This window comes from Sapajus apella, unplaced genomic scaffold (assembly GCF_009761245.1).
Source record: "Sapajus apella isolate SASKATOON/1434 unplaced genomic scaffold, GSC_monkey_1.0 scaffold10, whole genome shotgun sequence".
In the NCBI taxonomy this organism is placed as follows: Eukaryota; Metazoa; Chordata; class Mammalia; order Primates; family Cebidae; genus Sapajus; species Sapajus apella.
Window position 1 is genome coordinate 32,561,166 of NW_022436950.1, and position 25,224 is coordinate 32,586,389.

The window sequence follows — 25,224 nt, forward strand, 5'->3', positions numbered from 1 at the left end:
GATTGGCTGCATCAGTATCACCTGGGAACTTAACAATACATATAAATGCTTGGGCTCCGTCCCAGCTGAACAGAATCTGAACTCTGTAGGTGAGGTCCAGCAATCGGTTTTAACACTCTCCAGGTGATTTTGATATACACCAGAGTTCTGGAGCCAATCGTAGGCTTTCTGGCTACTCCGATTTGTGCTAGGAGCTGTGGGAAAATGCTTCATAAGAACCTATGCCTGGCTGAATTCATAGTATTGATCATGGTAAATAACAGCCATCTTATTTGCTAGCTAACTTAAGGGCACTGTCCTCAAGAACTGAGGAAAAAATAGATTCTGTTTCTTCTCCATGTGAGAGCTTTATCAAGATCTTTGTGAGAACTTATAGGCACGTTTCTCTGACTCTCCTGTTTGTTGACTTCAGGCCCGGAGTCTTCAGTAAACATGGATCTGTACAGTGGAGCTCAGCAAGTGTGCAGGGCCTTCTCTGCTCTTGTTGATCAAATCACCTTGCCCAGTTTGGAGTGAAGTGGAGTCCAGTCTCAAAGGCTTCTTGGTGTGATGACAAAATGCAGTTGCACATCTGTATCAAAAGGATTAAGACTTCTGCTTTTCTTTTAATAGTTTGGTGTGAACTATGAAGAAAATAAGTTTTTTTTTTTGATCTCCCTACTTATGTATCTTAGGTCTTCATTTCAGAGTGAAGGTTGAGGGTTGGGGGTAAGTAGAGGATGAAGAAGGAAAGAAGAAATGGCAGAGTCAGACCTCTGCATGCAATGGTCATGAATACCTCCAGGGTAACATTCAAGTGTGTAACCTCATGGATGCCTGCGATGTCTTCCTCAAGTATCATGTAAATTACTGAATTGATGGTCTAATTTTTTATCTTGATGTTTCTGCTGGAGAATAGGCTTAGCAAAGAACTAAATACACACACACACACACACACACACACACACACACACAATTGACTGCATGTAAAACTGGTAACATCTGAATAAATTTGGATTATACCAATATCAGTTTCCTGGTTATAATATTGTGCCATAGTTATGCAAGATGGTCCCATTGGGGAAACTATATGAAGGGCATACAGATGTCTCTGTATTATTTCTTATAACTGTATATGAATCAAGTATCTCAAAATAAAAAATTTAATATGAATGTTTGTCTCTAAAACCTCCACATTTGACAAGTTTCACCAAAGCATCTGTGTGCCTTCTTCCACTGTATGTTGGATTAGGTTATAGATGCTTAACTTACTAATGTGCAAAGTAGTAGCTAACCTTTTTTGACTGTTAAAGCACTTAGCTTTTAAGCATTTTCTATGTGCTAACTCATTTAATCCTCACAAGAAACCTAGGTAGTATATATCTCATTTTATGAGGAAAATGAGACACAAAGAGGTTTAGTAACTTGTCCAAAGTGATGTGGCCACACTTTGATGAAGCTGAGATTTGAACTCAGCTTCTGAACCTATACTATAACCACTACTCTGTACTTCCTTTCAATAAATATTGTGGTGATTTCAATGTTTTTGTCTATTATCTTGAGATGCAGGCCATGTAACATTCATAGAGGTTGTAGATTTTTATATGATCTGTAATTCCTAAAACTGTTTACAGAGTGAAATAATGTCCCATTGGATGGGATTAGGACTAGGTTATTCCTGTCCCATCTCATCCTAATAGTTTTTAATCTGCTTTTTAGCCTGTCCTAAACTTTTGGTTTTAGTTTTGTCATTTAGCATAGTTACTCTCCTTTTTACTTCATCCCAGCTTGTTCCTTACACGTTTGATAAGCATGCCCTTCATCAACAAGCTGCAGCCCCTGGGTCAAATTCTGCTCACTCCCTGTTTTGAACAGGCTATGAGCTAAATGTGGTTATTACATCTTTTTAAACCACTGACAAAGTCCAAAGAAAAATATTTTGTGGCATCTGAAAAGTGTATGGATTCCTATTTCAGTGTCCATAAACAGAGTTTTATTGGAACACAACCATATTCATTCATTTATGTATTGTGATAATACTTTTGTTCTGCCAAGGCAGAATTGATTAGTTACAGCAGAGACTGGATGGTTCGCAAAGCCTATAGTATTTGCTAACAGACTACAGAAAAAGATTGCATTCCCTGTAGTGGAGTACCAAGGTGAGGGAAGAACCACAGGCTCTTCTGCAAGCTCGTTCTCCAAGTGTAGTGCCTCTTCGATGATTTATGAGATAATGAATTTGCATGATAGCTTTGAAGCATATGATGAAAAACATTAGAGAAAGCATCAGAATGCAAAATCATGAGCCTATATATAGAAAAGGTAGTTAAAGGGTGGCAGCCTTTTGGTAAAATACTAATTTCCCCAACCAACCAGTAGCTGAGGCTGGGCCTTCTCCCCCGCCTCTTTCCCCAAGTGTCCTTTCCCTGTAGTCAAGACTCAGCTCATCTTCAAACGAAACTGTGTTTTCTGATAATAACCCTTTAGAAACAATTTCTAGTTTAAGGAGGGCCCTAATCCTTCAATGAAAACATATACCGAGGCTTCCTTTGGACCTGAAAAGAGCAAGGGAATTGCTAACATATCTGAAATTCAAACTGGCTGTCAATCCTGTATATTGGTTATAATAGAATGATTGGAGAGTTGGGAATAATTAGAGATAAAAATAGCATTGTGTCTCAAATTCAAATACATTTGCTAATTGGAATTCTCTGCTATAAACCTTGTTCAGGCCTGGTCATTTTTCAGGGAAATAATTATTTATGGGTTCTTCTCTTATAATGCTGTTCACTTTATTTTGCTTTTCAGTGCAAAGTGTAACCACGTATAGAGTTATAATATTTAATCAAATAGCAAAAATGCTTAGTGGGAAATAATTTGTACCTATTTACACTTAAACATTATTTTATTAGTGTTTGGATGTCATTAGTGGTAACATTAAATATTGAAATAAAGAGACTCCAATCACATTACCTGGGGTCCAGAGCTTTTATTAATTTTTTTTCATTAGAAGAATGCTTTTTTTTTGCCAGTTTTTTTGTTTTGTTTTACTTTTTGCTTCATTTGGTATTCAAAAATATGCTCTCAAACAAGATTCAGGTATCACAGATTGTCAGTAACTAGTAATTAATAAATATAGTCCCTTATGTGCCTGTGCATAAGCAATCCAGTGGTTAAAGGCTTGGAAGCCATGCAGTGTGTTCAAGTTAAATGTATGGCACACTAGTTTAACATGTCAGGCATCCCAAAATGAACTATTAAATGAATACAAAGAATCCCCCAGTAATCTCTGGAAGTTATTTAACTCCTTTAGACTGGGGGATAGACTGGCAGTAATGTCACCTTGAAGAAATGTGCTAGCAGCCTAAAAAAAATGAAGCTTTAGATAAGTATACTGAGAGAATTTGGGTTAATATTTACCTCTGGACATTTCCACCATTTAAAATAAATAAATAATCAATAGTTAAGAGAAATGTTATATATGTATATTTAATTTCAAGGCATGAATTAGCTCCAAGTTCCAATTATTTTCTCTTTATTTCCTGGTTCACTTTTCCAATGACACTAGACCCACTCCTATGCACATGCATGCGTATCAAATCTTCAATCAACTCTTTCTTCTTTAAGAAAGTGATCCTTAGGAGCTGAGAATATGTACCTGAAAGTAGAAAAATGAAACTTCTTAAGATCACCAAATTATTTTCTGGTTAATTAAATATCAATAAATTATTTTTAAAAGGCAAGTTTGATGTTTCTGCCACTCTAGTATCACAATTCTGTATATATTTATTTCAGATGAATAGATGCAAATGTGTATTTGTGCAAAGTCTTGGGTCCTATGCAGTTTAGTTACATAATTTAAAATAAAGAAATTATAATAAACACATTTCTTTGTCAATTAATAGGCATTGAAATATTTGTCTAATTTTTAAAAAGTGAAAAATAGTCATTACATAATTATTTATACAGAAATATAAAGAAAAAAAATTAAACTGCCCATAATATAACCTCCTGGAGATAACCATAGTTTTGTGTATCTGCACTTTATACTATAATTTATTTAACCACTACCCTATTGTGGGATATTTAGATTATTTCCAGGTTTCTTATTATTATAAATAATATTACAATAAATAGCCTTGGACTACACCATTGACTGTATCTCTAAATGTTTCTTAATAGTAGATTTCTAGATAGGTAATTGCTGAATACATGGCTTAGAAAATTTCTTGGAGTGGGTGAAGTAGAAAATCAAGCATTGGAGCATCTATTCTGTTTCCGAACCACTGTTTTCTCTTGTGGTTAGTGTTTAAAATATAAGCACTAGGAACATTTGCCAGCTAGTGTAACACCAGCTGCAAACACCATCAGTTTATAAAGCTAAATTTTAATTTTCTCATCACAGGGGAAAACAAAGACTCACTATCTTTCTAGAACATACAAAATACCAGGATCGGGAAGGCAGGGTTTTTTGTCCCTCTTAGAGGCAGAGCAAGGTTTGTTGAAGGAGGAGGCCACCATTTTGACACAAAGAAGAATGTACATTGAAATTTCTTCATTTGCATTGAAGCCTTTACTAACTCATGAGTTACTCTCAATTCTATTATTTTCTATTTAGGAGTCATGAGTATGCTCTTTCCCTAACTCTCTCTTTCTCTCTCTGCCTCTCTCTCTCTCTCTCTGTGTGTGTGTGTGTGTGTGTGTGTGTGTGTGTGTGTGTGTGTGTCCCTTTCTCTCTTTCTTCCTTGACATAATCCATCAGAATTTAGTGGTTAACTGGTTAATCCTGGGTATGTCTTCTTCATACGTTCTCTTGGATACTTCAACCTTCAGTTATTAGCCCATGTCTTTCTAGACTAAATAACAATGATCTTTAGAGGCTTTTCTCATAATGACATCTCTAGCCCCTTTATTTCTGAACCTCGTCTATTCCTGCTCATCATTATTATAAACAGCCATAATGTCCAGGTCATCATCCAACTCAGTCAACTGTCCTTGGGGTGAAGGCTCTTCCAGGTCCTTCCAGGCACATAGTTAAATAAGTGCCTTTCATATGATTCCTTTTTATAGAATCATAGAACATTAGAAGAGAAAAGATGAGACTTGTGTATCATCTACTTTCTGTACACTTCTTTTTCAGTTGAAAAAACTGAGGGCTAAATAAGTTAGTTAACCTGCTCACAGTTACAGTTACCTGACATTTTTTGTTTTCATATTTGTTGACTCAGTATTAACAAATATGATATATTAGCATGCAAGATTATATAGGAGTTTTATGTTTTTGATCATAGTAAGATTTACCAAGTGCATTTAAACTATTTGATTTGAAGACATCAAAATAACAAGAAACTTTTTGCATATTATGTAGACACTTATTTTAGTTCTTCTTGTCTTCTGCCCTGATGATGTGATTTCCTTGTGAACTATAGAGACAAGCACTTCTCCACCTTCACTCCCATCCCAATCTAACAACATATTATCCCCAGGGACAAAAGAAAAAATTACTGGAGGATCCATGCAGGTACATTCAGAGCCCAGTTGAACCACTAGAGATTTAACTAAGCCTCTTGAGATGAAATCTCAATGTTCCTGTAACTATTTAAGTTTTGGACATGGCATTTCCTTGACCCAAGACCCTCTTTGACTATGATTTTACAAACCAGATGGAAAGTCTCGTTTCTTGGTCTGTAAGCAATTGTATGTGTCAAACATTAAAATTACCTCAATAAAGTGAAATGCTCACTCCTGCTACTTGGCTACTTGCATACCAGCTCTCTAAAGTTTGCAGACCGGGTGAATCACTAACAACTCTGTAGCAAGATGAAGGAAGTGACCTCCAAAGCTGAGGCTGACTTGGGGAAAACCTTTATAAAATAGGCATATATATATATGTGTGTGTGTGTGTGTGTGTGTGTGTGTGTGTGTGTGTATTACATATGTACATAACATTTTCATGTTCAGCTGAATCCAAATAATATTTTCATTTATTAATTTATTCAGTGGACATTTCTTTGAGTTATTCAAAGTGAATGCAAGTTAGAAAAAATATTCCTATAAAAAAATATGATTTTTTAAATATGGAAGAAAAGGCCTTACGGATCATCCTCAGCAGTATAGAATAAAAAAATATATGGTCTTTACTGGTGCTGATTCCTGCACAGCCTCTGTTCAAAATATTTTTATAATATGGATAAACAACATTTAAAAGTATTCATTTGGTATTTCCACTTTAGTAGCAAGACTGGTGAAAGAATATTTCCTCTAAAAAGTGAAACTGGCTTGAGTTACAATAACACTTACTAAAATAATAAACTTAGCTACAAATTATAGTCATGAATTATCTGGATTTTTTGGATTAGCAAATCATGAGGATTTTTAATTATTAAGGTTAAAACAAACTAGATATATAAAAGCTCCAAAATATCTTGGGAAAGGGTAGCACTAGAACTACCACTGTTAATTCTTATTTAAATATGGAGATTACAGGAATATGTAACAATTCTAACAATAAAATGTATAAATGTAAAAATTAGTTATGCCCCTGTTTTCTACTGTAGCATATATAATTCTAAAGAGTTATTGCCAAACAGCTCTTAATACAAGGTTTCAATGCTCATTGGTTGAAATGACATCAGAAAGGAATAAAAATAATATGAATAAGGTCCAGGCATCTCTCTAATAACTCAGAGAGGCTTATGCAACCTCATTCTAATTGTATAAGGGACATTTTTTTCTATACCCTCAGATGAGACTATTTGAATATAGTATTTACTTCAGTGAAAAATCTCTAAATTTGTAGCAAGTTCCAACTTACTAAAAATTACTCAGATTGGTCCAAGTTAATTACTTATTTGAGATTCATTCAAAAAGCGACATGAAGTGAATCCACATGCAGGCTGACTTTTTTACTCTTTATTTCTTCAACTGAATACCTCTTAAAGAGCCTCTCCATTTACATGAAAGCAATGTTTATTTTCTGTTTAACAGGGGCAAGAGTTTGTGTGCTGCAAATATTCCCTAAGCTTATATTCAAGTCTTCTCAATTATACGGCAAGTGGAAAACACCAGGTTATGACTGCCAATGTTCAGGCTAATAGTAAAAAATACTGTTGATCTTGGGGCATCTCTTTATACTTTTGTGTTGTATTTTGGGAATCGTACTTTTTCTCTTTTCTTTCTGACTCTTCCTTGCCGCTGTTCACAGGAAATATGAGGATGAGGACAATGTGTTGATATAAACAGCTACTATGCAATGTAAAAACAAGTGCTATATATCTTCCTATCACTTGTGTGTTCTTGGGGTTCACCTCTTGAGAGGAATATGTATGACATTGGATTCCCCTAATGCCATTTCCCTTTTCCTCACACTTCAGTACATTCATACTTGATTGACCCTTTCAAAAGACATGGGAGCTGGGGTTGACCACCTTGTTTACTTCTTGTGTGCTGTGGCTGTGCTGCTGAGATTTTCTCTTCCTCTCCAACCAATTGCCTCCTTCCTAAGCCATGGTTCCTAGAGAGCACACAGTCCACATAGATGTCCCAGAAGAGTTGGGCCAGATCCCAAAACAGTGCTCCATGCTTCAAGTTCTCAGATGACTTCAGGTAGATCATAAAATCCCAGAACCCTGAAACAGTGTTGGAAATGCGAGGCTTTCGCATTTCCAGGAGAAGCACTGAGGAGGATTCCCAGCACTGAGGATCAGCTTGGTTAAGAGCCAGCAGGTCTGTCTGGCTATGGCAGAAGAAAGGAGATACACAGCAAATTCCCACAATGAGCAGGGAGCAGGTGAGGCTCAAGGGGCGGTGAATCCCTCCTCTGTTCCCAGGATCAGCCATGGCCATAAAACTGCACAGGATGGAAATATTTTGTATCAGTCCTTGCATGTGCTTCACTTAGTAAAGAAAATAAGTATGCCCTTAAGAACCTTAGTTCCAGCAAAGGAAACACATCATTGTCACAAAGTAGGGAAATCTTAGCCTAGCTCCCATATGACAAGTTCCATTCTATCTAAAATGATTCATTGCCAAGCCAGGGAGTGAGTATAAATCCAAGATAATTAGGCCAAGAAATTTGCGCTTCTAAGATGTGTTTCTTTATAAAATGAATACATTAATCTGCTAATCTGTTTTCCCTGGTACAGAAGAATGTAGTCTAAAAGAATGCAAAGTGAACATCTAAAATTTTTCTGCATGGCTTTAACTATTCTATAATATCTTAGTGAAGCCTGGCTATCCTAATCTAGGACTCCTATATAATAAGAATTTGAATATACGTAACCTTTAGATGCTTTCCTATTCACAGCAACTTTTAATTTTTTAAAAAATACATCAGAATTGTCAAATGTTATAGTAAAATTAACACAAGATAATGTGCTAAAAGTATGGATGAATACATGTGGAAACAAAGAGACATATATTCAACCCATTAGAGTAAAATCAATACGCATTTTACAAACACTTAAAATATTCTGCAATTCTGATATAACTTTCATAAAAATGTTTTATAATTTCTCTGTTCTTGCTATGAATCTCAAGGATTTTTTTTTAAAATGTGACTGTCCTCAACTCTTCTGAATTTCAATGTCTGTTGCCATAAAATTGAGGCATCCACATACCACTTTGATACAGTTCTTTTGCTGCTGCTTCAGACAAGTGCAATGAGAAATGATGCCCTTAAAATAATAATAACCTAAAAGTTCACTTTTTGTCAGAAAAAGCATATCTACTCCCTCACAGACTATAGAAAATATATATCACACTTAAACAACTCTAACATAAAGAAAAAACAGGAAGGGCACATACAGCTCACTCTCAGGTTTGCATTATATTTCCAAAGCTTTTAGATGGTGATATCACGAAAGCAAGCAAAATACAGTTTATGGGAATACTCTTCCATTGGAACATTTAATGATAACACCATAAGATAGATAATCTGTCTCTTCTGAACAGCAGTAGGACATGTTGAGGTACCATTAGATAAATATTTCAGAAACTGTCTTTGAACACTCATGTTCCTATTTTGAAGGAGCATGTTAGAGATACAAGATTATTCAAAAAATATTTCCTCTATCTTTCATATCATGTATGCATTATCTCTACTCAAAATCATATTTGAGGTGTCCCTTTTCGAACTAAAATACCGAGGCACTTTGAAGGGTGGTTTTCCTAAAGGCCAAGTCTAAGCTAAGTTTTCAGAGGAAAGGACTCTGTCCAAGGTGCTGAAGTTGGCGTTGTCCGGGACTCCCTGTTTGCTAGCGCCCTGGCGCTCAAATTGGCTACTTTAGGTCTCCTAAATTTTAGGAGAGGCTTTCCAGAGCCTGGAAAGGTGTTTCTCTAAGTTCCTTTAACCTGGTGTCCTCCGTGCACCCCTACGAGCCTCGCGCTGAGTCTCGGCCCCGCACTTAATTCCGCAGCCTCACCCTCCTCGTGGCGGAGCTGCCAGGGACCCGCTCCGTCCTTTGGGCCCCACTCACCTCCCGATTCTGCAGCTCTAGTCCACGATGGCAGAAGGACTTCCCTCCGCACTCACCCGCCTGGGCCCCTCCGGGTTCCCTCGAACGCGTGTAGAGAGTTCCCTCGAGTGCGCGGAGAGGAAACGCTCAGGCTGCTCCCAAGCGAGTGGCTGTCCCCAGCTTCCGCGTCCCGGAGGCTACGGAGCCTCTACTTAAGCAGTGGGAGTGCTCGGCGCCTCTCCAAGTCTACGTCAAAGCTCCTGGAAACTGCCGCCACCTCTCGCCTCCAAGTCCATCTCCCACACCCTCCTCTTCCTTCCCTCCCCGGAGAATTTCGGTTCAGGGAACCAGCAGGCCGGGCCACACACACCCTCACTGGCCCTGATTCGCACCCACTCTGCACCTGGCGGAGTTCAGCCTCGGTGCGTCTGGGCTTCTCGCTTCCACCACGGAGGGCGTGCCACGGCGGCGGGAACTGCAAAGTTAGGGCCCAGCTCAGTGCTGGTCCAGGGGACATATAGGGGGTCCCCGCTCACCACAAGGGCTTCGTCTGAGAATAAAGAGATGTGAGATAAGACTGTGGACTCTTGGGTAGGAGAAAGAACATGAGCACCCTTTCAGCGCTCAACAAGGACTCAGAGGAATTAAGGCGCCTCCCCAATATTCCAGGTGTGAATTTCTCCTGCCTGCCTGTAGCCCTGCGCTGAAAGGAGGAAAACACCCCCGAGGGCAGAGATGTAGACAGGAACTTGGTACTGCTGGAAGCGCCCCCTGACTGGGGCCAGGACACCTCGTTGTTTCCAGACCCTGGCCTGGATCACTCTGGAGACTGGGTTGCTGCTGGCATCGCTTTGCTCAGCACCCCTTCAAGCCCCCTTCACAGCAGGGTCCCTGCTTTCCAAGAAAAAAAAATGCCCAGGATTCCCTTCGATTCTCACCTCACAGCTAGTTACTATCGCAGTCCCAGAGTAGAGCCCTGTCACTGCAACAGTGCACTGCTGAACTTAAGTGCCCACCTTAACTGAAACATATCCAGCCAAGGGGACTGAGGCAAAAGTCTTCCCTTTGCATGTGTTTCCAGGTTTTGCCCCTTCCCTTAAAATTCCCTCAGCTCCTGAAAACCACTTGTAGTCTCCATTAACTGAAGGCTTTTGTGCCAGCTCAATAGTATCCATGGTTACCTTCCAGAGGGGCACAAGGCTTTATAGTAAGATTTACTGAGGCCAGAGAGAGCCAGCCCCCTCCCCAAGGTACCGTTAAATAGGAGGTATGGAGGGAGTTCTGAGGGACTCCGAGCTATTCCTCCTGCTTGGAAATGATGGAGTGTACTTCAGTATCTTATCTAATTGGGTATCTTATCTAATTCCTGCTTCTATTCACCCCATAGGGCTGTGGGAAAAGACCAAGGGTGAAGTCTTAGGCTTGCTTCCTGAACCTCAAGGACCTCATGCCTTTGGAGAAGGTTATCAGAGAAACAAGGCATTTTAGCACAGTGTGTGAGTACAGAGCTGGAGACTGGCATGGGAGGACCCAGAGGAGGAAAAGGGGGCTGGAAAGGACAGAGAAAGCATCTTGGAGGTGACTCATGAACATCTGGAAAAAGGAGTTGTACAAGTATCCTAAAGCCAAAGGGCTGGCGGTGGCCACTTTCAGGGATAGAAGACAGAACAAGCAAAGGCAAAGAGTGAGTGTTCACAGCAGTTCATGCTTCAAGGGAGTGAAGTCAAAGAAAGCACTACAGAGAGAGAAGGCCAAACAGAACAGAGGTAAAGATGTGTCCCCTGGTTTGGGACATGTCAATAGTTACATTACTCTTGAAAACATTGATATCTAAATATGCAGTGCTTACTTTATTTTCAAGTGCCTATGTGTTAGGCACTATTTGACATGCTGTGTACACAGAAGGAACAAAGTCCTTGCATGCATGTAGCTTACATGCTAGTTGAGACTGGAGTGAAAGAGAAAAAGATTTATTTATATTTTAATTTTAAAACTATATCTATATACATATATAGGTACATATGTATACATGTGTACACACACATATATAATGATTTATGCTTCTAGTTTCTTGTTAATTGGTGAGTTTACAACTATCAAAAACAAACACACCACTAGCTAATTAAATAAACAAGTAGTACCATGCATGAATCAATAAAGAGAAGTTTATCTGTCATTCTGAAGCCCAGGAAAAAATATATGAGTAATGTGTCAGATGTGATAAGAAAAACAAAGGGTCAGCCAGGTGCAGTGGCTCATGCATGTAATCCCAGCACTTTGGGAGGCTGAGTCAGGTGGATCACCTGAGGTCAGAAGTTCAAGACCAGCCTAGCCAACATGGTAAAACCCCATCTCAATAAATAAATAAATAAAAATTAGCCAGGCATGGTGGCACGCACTTGTAGTCCCAGCTACTCAGGAGGCTAAGACACGAGAATCACTTGAACCCAGTAGCAGAGGTTGCAGTAAGCCAAGATCATGCCACTGCACTCCAGCCTGGGTGATAAAGCGAGTCTGTCAAAAAGACAAAGGGCCATTAACAAAAAGTAAAGCAGGGAAAAGGATGATGGAGATCTATTTTTATTTTATTTTATTTTTTTGAGAGGGAGTCTTACTCTATGGCCCAGCCTGGAGTGCAGTGGCACGATCTCAGCTCACTGCAACCTTCACCTTCAGGGTTCAAGTGATTCTCCTGCCTCAGCTTCCCAAGTAGCTGTGACTATGGGCACGTGCTACCACACCTGGCCAATTTTTTTGTATTTTTAGTAGAGACGGTATTTCACCGTGTTAGCCAGGATGGTCTCAATCTCCTGACCTCATAATCTACCCGCCTCGGCCTCCTAAAGTGCTGGGATTACAGGCATGAGTCACCATGCCCGGCCAAAGAGCTATTTTATATAGAATACTAAGAGAAGCCCTTCCTGGTAAGAAGATATTTGAGCAAAGACCCAAAAAAGTGAGAGAGTGAGTTATGCATAGTAAAAGAATGCTCGGCCAGGCGTGGTGGCACACGTCTATAGTCCCAGCTACTTGGGAGGCTGAGGCAGGAGATTCACTTGAACTCAGGAGGTGGGGAGGTTGCAGTGAGCCAAGATTGCTTTACTGCACTCCAGGCTGGGTGACAAGAGCAAGACTCTGTCAAAAAAAAAGAAAAAAGAATGCTCCGGGTTAAGGGTTGGGGAAACAAGTATAATGGCATTGGAACAAGTGTGGTGTGAGTGAGGAGGACATTTTTGATGCATAGTAGCAGGACATGAGGTCAGAGAAGTGACAAAAAGTGACCAAAAAATCCATGTTGGTTGTTCAGTAGAGAACAGAGCAGAGGGGAGCAAGGGATGAGGCAGGGAGCTCAGTTAGGAGCTGTTGCAATCAAGGTGGGATAAGACGGTAGAATAGATAAGGGTGACAGCAGTGGAAAGGGAGAAGTGGTCAGATTCTGAATATATTTTGATGGTAGAAGGGACAAGATTTGTTGATGGTCTGGATATAAGGTCCAACAGAAAGAGAGAAATTGAAGATGACAAGAAGTTTTGGGGACTACGTAACTGGAAATTTGAATCACCATCAGCTGAAAGATAAATGGTTTGAGGAATGGGTTGAGGAAAGGGAAATAAGAATCTGGTTTTGAACATGTTGAGTATGAGGTGACTGGCATCCAGTGAAAATTCTAAGTAGGTAGGAAAGAAGGGGGAACTTAAGGTAAATATTTGGGATACAGTGCTTGGGAAAGAGGTCTAGATTTGGAATTTCGTCAACATGTAGGCAATATTCTGAATCATCAGAGAGAAGTGTGGAAACTGGCTACAATAGTAGCCTTGGAATAGAACCTGGAAAATGCCAGTATTTGAGTGATTAAGAAACAAAGAGATAGGACGAATCAGGAAAGTGTGCTGCCTTGAAGCCAGTAAGCTAGAACTTTTCACATAAAGAAGAAATCAACCATATCACACAAACTCAGTTGAGGGGGACAATAAAATGAAGACAAAAACGTTTTCATTGGATCTCAAAAATGCCAGGTCACTGAGAAGCTTATTAAGGGCAATTTCAACTAAATGTTAGGTGAGGAGAAGTTGTGGTGGGCTGAAGCAGATATGGGAGGTGAGAAAATGAAGACAGTGTCTGTGGGGCACTCTTCATGAAGTTCGAATGAGAGGGATAAAGACGAGAGTGGAAGGTTAGGAGTTGGGTCTTGGTTATGTTTACAAGGTAAGAGGGAGAAACTTGTGGGGGGGTGTTGCAGTTTAGGAGAAAAGGATGACTAAAAACTTCAGAGGAAACATTAAGCAATAGGGGTAAGAGGACAAGGAGGAGCCAGCCTCTAACACAAGGGGAGGGCACTTGCCCTGGAAAACAGAGAGAGGAAGGGAGGCTCTCTGTTGGTGTGGACATCTGCTCTCTGCAGGTAGTATGGTGGGGGAGGGGGACAGAAGTTAAGAAATGCGTGATCAATGGTCTCATTTTCTCAATGAAATAAGATGCATAGTGATGCACAAAACAGTGAAAGCGGGTAGGTGTTTAGTAGGAAACTTAAAAAGAGTGGAAAAGCTGTGTATAATCCTGGAGGGAAAGAAGAAAGAGGGGAGAGGAGAAAAGAAATAGGAGAGAGGAGACAGACTAAAGAACAGGACTCAAATCCCAGGTAAAGTTTGCATGAATTTGTCATAAATCATTTTGCATGCTTGTCTAATTTTTTTATAAGGTAGAATAACATAATAGTGAAGACAATCATGCTATGGATTCCTCACTTGTTATAGGTCATTGATTCTTAGATGCACTGTTTTGCACATCTGACCCCACTGAAATCAGGATGTACATGTCAACTGATGGCACCTTGTAATAAGAATTGCAGCATTTTCTTTTATTTATTTATTTTTAATAATGAGATGTCTACAATTTGATATAATCAAGTGCCTTTGATTTGATATAAAGCTTTGGGCACGTTAGTTAATCTTTGTGAAATAGATTTCTTGTCTGTAAAATGGGCAGAAATGTTCCTCATGGTTAGTAAGGATAAAATGAGATAACATACAGAAAACACTTAGAATGGTGCTAAACGTAGCAAGACTTGACACATATTAGTTAATTTTTTTCCTTCTACAATGCTCATCTGACTGAATGTAGGAGAAAAGAATGGTCATTACACCACTGATTAAAGGAATCATGGTGTAAGGAGGTTAGAAACAGGAGAGACTGCGGGTAGAGAAGTGAAACACTGGGAGAAAAGTGGGGTACTGGAAATCTCACTGAAGTCAGAGAAAACAGGTGTAAGTGGAGTAAGGAAAGGGGATACTGAAAGGCAGGAGAGGGAGATTCATGACTCAGATTTCAGAGGTGGAGGTTTTCCCATTTTTGTGTTCTGAACCTTAAGCACAACCACTGAAATAAGTGGCTAAAATGAAGTAATAAAGGCCACTGTGATTGAGCTCAACCTTTCTTATAAGTCTGAAAATAATGAATTGAAATGGTCATCCTGTTTTATAGAAGCTGAAGGTGTGTGACATCACCATCCTAATCGGATGGCCTAGAACAGCCCTTGACAATGGGAATAAAAATTATTTTAAAAGATGATTTAATTATGTCTAGCTGGTTTCTGCTCAAATGCTTTTTTTTTCTTTTCAATATAACAGTCATGTGTTGCATAAGGATGATGTTTCAGTCAACAACAAACTGCATATAAGATGACAGTCCCATAAAATTATAGTCTGTATTTTTACTGTATCTTTTCTGTGTTTAGATGCACAAATACTTACCATTGTGTTACAATCGCCTGCAGTATTCAGTGCAGTAACATGCTGTACAAGTCTAGCATAACAGCAATAGTCTACAGTCTATAGATTAAGTGTGCAGTAGGCTATACCATTTAGATTTGTATGAGTACATTTTATGATGTTCGCACAACAATGAAATCACCTTACGATGCTTTTCTCAGAAAGTATAGCCAATGTTAAGTAATACATTATAGTAATTACTTGGGATGGACAGTTTTGACCTTCAGTATACTTTTATACAGTCACCCTGGAATGTAATGCCCTGATTAAACATTTATCATAAATATGTTACCAAATTACATTTGTAAATTAAGAAATCATCTAATTGAATTTTTGAATTTAGAATAAGAACCTAACCAATACATATTCTGTTATAACATATATTTATATTTCTTGGTTGTCAGGGCAACTTGGCAATATTCTTGGGAAGGGGGATGTATGGTTTTTAATCCTGATCCCCACTATCAGCTTGATAATTGCAAGAGGAAAATGACATTTCAATTTCTGCATTTAGATTAAAAGAAGGCCACGACCAAGCCATTTGATTGAAACACTCTATATTCTGTTGAACACATGGGGATGCTTAGTTAGATGTCTTATCTTTGCGGTTTCATTTTCACAGGTTAGACTCTCTCTAGCAGTGACTAGCATTTGGACAGCACCTACATTTTACAAAACATTATTTTCATATACATAGTCTCAGATGATGTCAAAGAAAAACCATTTTTCCCTCCCTTTTTCTCATTTTGCTATGAAGGGATTTTCATTGGGTCACTTAATTGATTAAGAGGGATGGTTCTGTTTCCAAAACTTAGCTTTATTCACTGTCATTTATCTGTCTTAAATAATGTGTATTATCTGTCACTTTCTATTCTCTTTACCATATAATCTATCCTTATTCCTCTGCTTGCTCCCCAATACCAACTAGGAGGGAGCATAGAGCAGTCTCAACTGCAGAGAAAATAATTTAAATATTTTCGTCTGAAATCAGTTCATCACATCATCATTCTGACTTGTTAAAAGTATTCAGAAAACCAATGATCATTTAAAATTACATGATACCAAATAACTGGTTCAACTGGCATTTTTGTTTCATCTTTGCACAGTTGCAACCTAAGGCTAAAGGATGACTAGTAGAAAAGTAAATTGCAATTAGCTGAATGTGCCCCATGGGTAGATTTTCTGATTTTTGCCACTTGAAGCAATTCTCAAAGACATTAAAAAGGACTTCTGATTAGTTTTAATGAAATTCGAGAGCAGTTATATAGATAGTTTGCATCTTTGGCAGTGCATTAATTTGCAAATGATGGGGACAACCTTTAAGAATAGGGTGCTTCTTTAACATTTAGGATCAGATAGTAAAAATAATTATTTTTCTCTCATTCTTTTGTGCTCTTTCATCATTTGGAAATGGCAATAAACAAGGACAATTTCCTGGAATATCCATTGAGTTCAAGTGGATGAGTCATTCTTAAAGTGTCATCAAATTTCTACAGACAAGTTGCAGTGAGGTAGTCAGATGATACTGGACATTGATTCCAAAATGTGTAAAAAAGGAAAGTTACTTGAGAATGCAGGAATCGTTCATTCATATTTTTTCTGCTTGTCTAACTGTAGATACTGTAGTTGTAATAATAGATGTCATAGTGTTATTTTTTCCCCCAGGGTGCATTCTTTGACCATTCTTTCAAGCAGGTTTCAAAACCCATAGGGATTCCTTTGGCTTTGTCAAGAGTTGGGTTTTTCTTTTGCAATTATCTCAGCAGTTCAAGAGTGACTACTATAGATACTGACTTTCAGAATTGTCCTATGTTTTGTCCTACTCATTTCCAAAAAACACTACAGTATAATTAATTCGTTTTCAATTTGGTTTACATATAAAGGCTACAATGACAAAGGTCTAAGATTTTAGAATAGGAAGTTTCTTTTCCCTAAGGCTTCAATTATGACAGTGTAGAAAAAACAAAACAAAACAAAACAAACCATAAAGTTTCTACTTCAACATATAGGAGCAGGAAGATTCACAAAGCCTGGGGTCTAGTGACAGTCATGGACTTTTGCCAAGCTGAAAACATGTGTGAAAAACGAGGACATAGACCTACATGTTGAATGCATAAAACATCTTAGAGTTTGAGCAGGGTTTCTGGGATGTGGAGCTTTCCTTGACTCGTGTATGTCTAAGGGTTCTGCGGTTCTCTGTCTTCCCATACAATATTGTTCATACTTGCCTTACTTGCCTAGTGTATTCTAATTGTTTTACATGCCTATCAGTCTCTCCTCACCCTCCCACTACTGCTTAGACTGTGAGCTCCTTCAGAGTGGGAGTCATGTTTAACTACTCTCAGCCTTAGAGCCCAACATATGTATGATAATGTCCTATTCAATATTGGTTGAATTTATGTATGAGAATTGCCCCTTTTTCAATCTGAGGCTGGAGATTATTTAATTAATTTTGGTGAATTTTCTTTCTCATGTCTGGACAGTGAAGTAAAAATGTCAGTCAACTAATTTAGGTTATTTTATTCATCCAGTGCCGAAAATGTTGATTACCCTTTTGCTGAATGAAGATGCTGCTTTGACGTGATGAGGGCCAAATTTTCTAAAATGAAGTTTCTGATTGAAAGACTATAATCTGAAAAGTAGATGTCAGGTATAAAAGTATAACAGCATTTTCCTCTGAGAAAAATATTTCATATCCATTGACAAGCTTTTAAATTTCTGTCATTGGAAAATAAGAAATATTCTAAAGCTAGTTTGAGATCATTTTTGTAACTTGGTGTATCAGCTAAGAATGCATTAAGCTGTAAGTAACAGAAAAGCTGACTATATGTGTCTGCTAATGTTAGTTCAGTGGTCCAAGGATAGTAGACCCTACATATCTATAATTTTCTTGACCTTTTTTAAACCTATAGGTTTGTTGCCACAGCTCCAGACATAACGTCTACATTTCAGTAATTAAATGAAAGGAATGCTCCAGCCCAGCCACAGATGCCTCTTTTTAAAGTAAAAGCATTTCATAACCCCAACAGTGGATGTAGCTTGAAATCCATGAACTATAACTAAATTATGTGGTCATTTATAGATGCAAACAAGTTTAGAGAGAAAGATCTTCAGTGGGAGAAAGTAAAGTACTTTGTCCAAGGAGCTGAGAATGGCTTTCTTTGGAGACAGCAAGTTTGATACAAGATAATGTGAGCTGATGGGAAACCATGCATTGAGTGAATTCAAGCTTAACCCTAAATTGGAATAATTTCTTTTTTGCTTATCTTTTTATTTTTTTAGGTCTTGACTTATTCTCTTAAAAATGAAAGTTTATTATTACTCATCAAAAATTATATATTTGAGAAACAGAAGATGCTGGCAAGAATGCAATGATGATTCCGTAAACTATTTGGGACTGCATCTGAAAGTTCATCATTTCTATGACTCTAAGCAGATCATTCATCTATCCTATGCATAAATGTTCTCCTCTGTAAATTGAGCGTGTCCAATTAGGTAATCTCAGATTTTTTTTCTTGCTTTACCAATTTCTTATTCTATGATTTGTGACACTAATATATTAATTCAATAAATGCCTAGATATCCTAGTGTTTAGTAAATTATTAAAATTAAGAACTAGAGTGGTAAGATCAATGTAGAAAAGAGTTTAACACTGACATAGCTCATGAGAAGCAATTACACTCCTTGATGTAAATGAGAGAAAAATCCTTCCACTTGTACACTAAGAAATATGCACAAGAATATTCACAGAGACACTATTCATATAGAAAATACAGGGAAGGAACTCAAATGCTCAAAGAGTAGGAAATGAATAAATAAAGTGTGGTATATTTATACAACAGACTATTTCACACCAGTTAAAATGAATAAATTACAGCTAGCTGAACACCATAAATGGATGATAGAGATATAATATTGGGAAGGAAAACTTAAGTCCCCAAAGACCATATACAGAATATTGATACCCTTTTTATAAAGCTAAGACAACTAAAACTTAATAACACATTTGTTAAGAATAGAAATTATGTAAAAAAGTATGTTTTCAACAGGGAATAAAATCATTGTTACCATAATCAAGGTAGTAATTACGTTAGGGGAGAGGAGGCCATGAATATGACGGAGGAGTTTAACATAGGCAATATTAGTTACTGTCAAGGTTCTAATTATCATGCTGAGTGGTAGACTCATGGATAGTTATGATTTTTAAATAAATATGTAAGTATATAAATACTCTATGCATATGAAAGGCCAGTGAACTAATGATAGGTATATCAAAATATAGTGTTTATCAATGATAGGGATTATGATTAAACCCATTCTGTGCACCTATATTTCAAGTAAAAGAAAATAGAAGTCCATATTGCCTATGGAACATCTTTATTCTCAGCTAATGTTCTTCGTCCCTCAGGTAAAACAGGTGGTGCAAATATTAATTCATCGAAAATAGTAGAGTTCTCTTGGTTATTTAGGATGTCTTCTGCTAAAGCACCTAGTCATTTAACTTGTATTAATAAAGCAAGGAGGAGGGAAACCAGAAATATATCACGCACTGTCCTGAACTCTAGTTGTGATGCCAACATGGAGGACAACAGCCACTGCCTATTTTCTGTGGCCATCAGTCTTGCCCCTGCTCCTTCACCGAAGTGAGGTCAAGACAGTGAGATGTGAGTGTCCATCCACAGCATCTTCCTGAGCAGAGAGAAGATTGAGGAGATGACCAAATGCTTGCTATTTCTTTTCTTTCTCTCTTTCTTTCTGTCCTTTTTTCCTTCCTTCCTTCCTTCCTTCCTTCCTTCCTTCCTTCCTCCCTCCCTCCCTCCCTCCCTCCCTCCTTTCCTTCCTTCCTTCCTTCCTTCTTTTTTTTTTTTGACAGAGTCTTGCTCTGTTGCCCAGGCTGGTGTGCAGTGGTATGATCTCAGCTCACTGAAACCTCCGCCTCCCAGTTTCAGGCGATTCTCCTGCCTCAGCCTTCCAAGAAGCTGGGACTACAGGCACATGCCAACAAGCCTCCTAATTTTTGTATTTTTAGTAGAGATGGGGTTTCACTATGTTGGCCAGACTTGTCTCAAACTCCTGACTTCATAATCTGCCCTCCTCGGCCTCCCAAAGTGCTAGGATTAAAGGCATGAGCCACCACACCTGGCCAATACTTGCTATTTCAAAGCACGTTCTCTACTGGGTGCCATCAAAGATCATCAAGATATATTCTAAACCACTGTTGAATCCACAAGCTAATGGGAAGCACAGCAGACAAGAGTAAACAAAGTACAAGGGATTGAAATATAATGACAGACATGCACAAACCAAAGCAATTCACTTGTTTAATATTACACGCACATGCACATGCACACGCACACACACACACACGCTGTCTGTTATGGACATAAAGAAGCACATCAATGGACAAGATAAGCAAAGTCTTTGCTCTCCAGGAACTTCCATTTCTCCTGGAGAAGACTAACAATGTAAAAAAGAGATCAACAGGATAATTTAAAACAGCAAAAGTGAAACAAAGACAATAAAAGCATGTATTATGATAGAGATCAAGGAGAAAAACATTGCGTTAAGAGTACAAACAACTTCGGTCCTCCTAACTTTTTAAGATCTTCAATCCATGCTGGCTTTGAAATTGCATCAATTCTCATTTGAGCAAAAATCACAGCTCCTTATATTTATATAATGGATTATCCAAATTGAATTTTCTGTCATCCAAATTCAAGTATCATTAGGCATGTACATCTGAAACCACTGAAATGTAACCAAAGTGTATGTGGAGAGCTTAAACCTCTTACCATTCAGCCACTCTGCAATCAGACTCCTGTTTAGTAACCTCCCTTTCCTTGAAAACCTTCAGGGTGACTGATGCCCCCTGAACATTCTGTAATAACTAGCAGCTGCGGAAGAAGAGTACATTTCATTCAACAGGCCCATGTTTCTCACATGTCTGAGGGCTATATCTAAGAGAATTTAAATGTAAGTGTATATACAGAAACACAGATTTTTAAAGGCAAGTTACATATTCAAATGTATGTTATAATATATATTCAAATATTAATACAAATAATCTCCATCCTATCTGTGTATCCCATATTTAGACTAAGTTTCACATCTAATACACATCTTGAGCTGCCCATCCATACATCATTTCGATTTGGTAATCATGCAGAGCCAGGCACAATGGCTCACACCTGTAATCTCAGCATTTTGAGAGGCTAAGGTGGGTGGGTCACTTGAGGTCAAGAGTTTGGGACCAGCCTGGCCAACATAGTGAAACCCTATCTCTTCTAAGAATACAAAGCTTAGCCAGGCATGGTGGGGGGAACTTTTAATCCCAGTTACTCAGGAGGCTGACACAGGAGAACTGCTCGAACCTGGGAGGCAGAGGCTGTAGTGAGCTGAGATCATGCCACTGCACTCCAGCCTAGGTGACAGAGCAAGCCTCTGTCTCAAATAATAATAAAAATTATAATAATCATACAGAAAACTTCTAGACTCTGAGCTGTGACATCAACCAAGGTACTGATTAAGTTTTAGTGAGAAGTTTACAATTTCCTGTATATCTTTGATATATGAGTTTGTAATTTTTTTCAACTCAGACCTGATCAAGCGTTCCTCTCAGAAAATTGACCACCTCTGCTCTCAAACATGACATCTATCCTCAATATACAGCATAGCTTATCTTCCCCAGTAGAAAAAAATTATTTTGGAACAAATTTCTTGAGGTTTTAGTCAACACATCTTCCTCACTAGGTAATAAGCGCAAGTGACGGAACTGTTGAGGAGATGTATTACGCGATCATTGCATCGATCCCTTTCAGGACCAGAAAAATGCCGTGTAGTAACCCACACTAGAAGCATTCGCTTTAAGCATTTCATCAACATCCAGCAGTGTTTGTGATGGGTTGTTGTTGCTGGCTGTGAAGACTGTTGAACCCTTACATTTTCCAGTGATAAACATTTCAGATGTAAAAGTCTAGAATGGGGGAGGAAATTAAAACTGCGAACAGAGTTAAAGCCATGCTCATCTGCTAATAGATCCAAGCCAACTTTCTCTGTCCATTTTTGAAAAGTCATATTTACTGACTGAGGTATGACCCGCCTCTTTTCTTCTTAACTGTAGTTTAAGAACACTCTGTACAGACCCACAGTCCTCAGAAGCGTTCCAGATACCACACTTCTCCGTTTCTCTAAAATTGTTCCCAGGACAAGGGGCAGCCCCACAACACACATTCTATAGAAAAACCTTTTTCACATTGAAGGGTAGGCATGGAAGCATTCCCAGGCCCCCATATCTGGAGGCAGGAAGAATATTATGAGGGGATGGGATTATTCTTTCAGGATGCTTCCATGGCTTAATTTTTCCATGGTGGAAAATATCACTTGTTTTCAAAAGTAAGATTTCACCATTATTTTAACTGTCGCTCACATTGTTTGTAAGGAGTTCTGTTTTAGATATTGATAACTTTTTGTACAAGCAATTCAAAATTTATCTTTATTTTTCACTATGATAAAAGTAAATACATGTAAGACTTGGTATCCAAATTAATTGCAAAGCTACTTAGCTAACTATTAAAATATTGCAGACAAGTCAGCCAGAGAGATTACTTATGTTACAAAATATTTGTAATAGTCCCCTAATATAAGTGATATGTGATTTGTGGATATATCAATTGTTTGTCTTTCTGCATAACTGGAAACTGTATACATGTAGTCAAAGGACTTCCTTCAAAGATGTTCATCTGTAATTCATTCATCTGAGAAAGCAAAAAGCTTTTTATTTTGTATCGGCAGCTACCTACTCAGTATATATCCTGAGAACAAAGCAAAAATGGACTGAATTGACTACATTTTCCTCCTTTCATCTGAGTATTTGGTCTCATATAAATATGGGAATACAAGGCCTCATATATTTTTTTCTGGAATTAGAAAACCTGAAGTAATGGGCCTCATATTTTTAACTTTAATAAAGAAAAAATTATTTATTTCTAACCACCACAAATTAAATGTGGCTCCAGGAAATACATCACCAAGAAAGGAGAGGTTATACAACTTTCCGAGAACACAGTGAATAACAACTAGAACCTTTTTGTTACCTGTACGAGTTCCTTCCTACCTGGATTGCCTCCTTTCATTTCATAGGCTCGACTCACACTTCTCAAGATACTAAATGCTTGATGAAATGTCTTAAGCGTCTCACCTCTTTTTTTCTATGACACTGAGCATATAATTTGAAGACTCGAGAACAATTACAACTTTCTTTGTGTTCTCCCTGTGCTGACCTTCTGCTGTTTTGTCATAGTGACCCAGGAATATTTTTCTGTGGAAGGAATTAGGAAGTTATTGATAAACAACTACTCTTCATATAAATTAAAATTGGTTTCTAATAAGTACAGGAGTGTCATTCTCATTCTCATCTCTCATTCCTGGAAGACCAAAAATCTTGCAATTTCAGCCAAGGCTTCAGCAAGGTACAATTGTGGTTGTAGTAATGGAAGCAAATGTTTCTTTTTTAAAATCATTCTTTTGCAACACAGAGATGTTATCAAAAACTTCTTTAAGTGTGGACATCCTACTTTCCCTCAAAGGTGTTTTAGGTATCCTATTAACGTTCCCAGGTGTTTGGTAGTTGGGTTGTGTGTTGTCCATTATTGTTTTTGCATCCTTTGGAATCATGGCTACAACAGGAAGATCTGATTCACCCTTTCTTCATCAATTCTGTTCTTGGAACCGACAAAATTCAGTTCTGCTGTCAGTAATCTCTTAGCACACCATTCCCACCTCATGGAAATAATGATCCCTTGGGGCATTTATTCGATATTTTTTCAGTCTCTTCAGTCCACTCTCTTCACCTCTCCCTTTCTTTTCCTTTCCATGCTACTTCCCCTGGAAATGGCCTCAAGTTTTTCTGGCTTCATTTATTTTATAGCATAAATTATTATGACTTAAATTATGACTTAAACTTTTGAGTCTATACATCGTTCTCAAATAAATATTTCTGTGCTAACCCCTCTGATGAGTTCCATATTCTCCTTTCAATAGCCTGCTGGACATTTTCACCTAGATCCCCTTTAGCCCTTCAACTCCAACAGATCAAAATGGGATACATCTTTGCTCCCTAAATCAGGATCTCTTCCAGAAAGTCACCACCGGTCCAGTCACCGGACATCAAACCTGACCTTTATCTTTTACTCTTCCCTACCTCTTGCTCCGTAAATCAACTGCACAGTTTTGTTGTTTCTACATGTGTAATCTTTCCCTTCTTAATCTTGCATTGCCAGAGCCCTGTGTCAGTTGTTCATTATCTTGGACCTGTGGTATGGCCTTGGCATCCTGTTTTGTGCACCTCTTGCCCCTCTTACCCACAGTCCATATATAACTTACTTACATATAACTTATATATATGACTGCCAGATAGCTTCCATTACTCTGATCCTCAGAAGCCTGCTCATAACTGCCTGCAGAACAAAGTCTACATGCTACTGTTCAGGATTTCTACAAAGATTACACATGTAGAGATCTGGTAGGACATCTATCTGGTAGGACATCTGAACATAGTATTTTTTTCCATCATGTGCACCAAAGAGTGTTTTACTTGGTAGATATTTGTACTACTTGTTGACTGAATGAAGTTCTTTTTAATATGAGATTGAAAGTGGCATTCCTGTGATTTTGCACTCACCAGTTTTGTAATAGAAAACTATTTCACTCATCAGAGGGAATAGAAAAATTCCATCTCTTCTTGCAACGACCCCTAGCGACATTTCAAGCTGCTCTACATATTCCCTCTCAGGTGGAGTGGCCTAGGAATAAATTCTCAAATTTCCCTTGGGTCATGTGCACACACAACCCACTCTCTCTTGTTCTAACAAAAGGCTAGAATTTACATTTGGAGTTAAGGTTTTTCAAAACAGATCTGCTGGTGGTGACAAATAATTGTTCCAGTAGCACTCCAAGCAGAATCAGCTCATGAAAGTAGGCAGAAAGTAATTCTCTCTGAGGATCTACTGCTTCTCCCCTATTGC

General features: G+C 38.3%; 2 protein-coding genes across 7 annotated transcripts in view; one reads left to right on the top strand and one right to left on the bottom strand.

Moving 5' to 3' along the window:
• DYTN (dystrotelin) overlaps positions 1 to 1,900 on the top strand; it is a 66,255-nt gene extending 64,355 nt beyond the window's left edge. Inside the window, exon 12 of the mRNA XM_032278803.1 lies at positions 413 to 1,900. Within this exon, the coding sequence (XP_032134694.1) occupies positions 413 to 516 (104 nt within the window). The 3' untranslated portion in view covers positions 517 to 1,900. The remainder of the gene's footprint in view (positions 1 to 412) is intronic.
• A 1,544-nt stretch (positions 1,901 to 3,444) lies between these two features.
• The window catches only part of ADAM23 (ADAM metallopeptidase domain 23), a 197,685-nt gene continuing 175,905 nt past the window's right edge, over positions 3,445 to 25,224 (bottom strand). For 3 of the 6 annotated variants that reach the window (XM_032278479.1, XM_032278490.1, XM_032278491.1), the window contains 2 exons: positions 7,407 to 7,828; positions 3,445 to 3,637 (listed from right to left, as the gene is read on the bottom strand). In XM_032278479.1, the coding sequence (XP_032134370.1) occupies positions 3,504 to 3,637; positions 7,407 to 7,828 (556 nt within the window). In that variant the 3' untranslated portion in view covers positions 3,445 to 3,503. Of the gene's footprint in view, positions 3,638 to 7,406; positions 7,829 to 25,224 lie in introns of those variants that run through there. The other 3 variants (XM_032278481.1, XM_032278485.1, XM_032278486.1) reach the window with 2 other exon arrangements.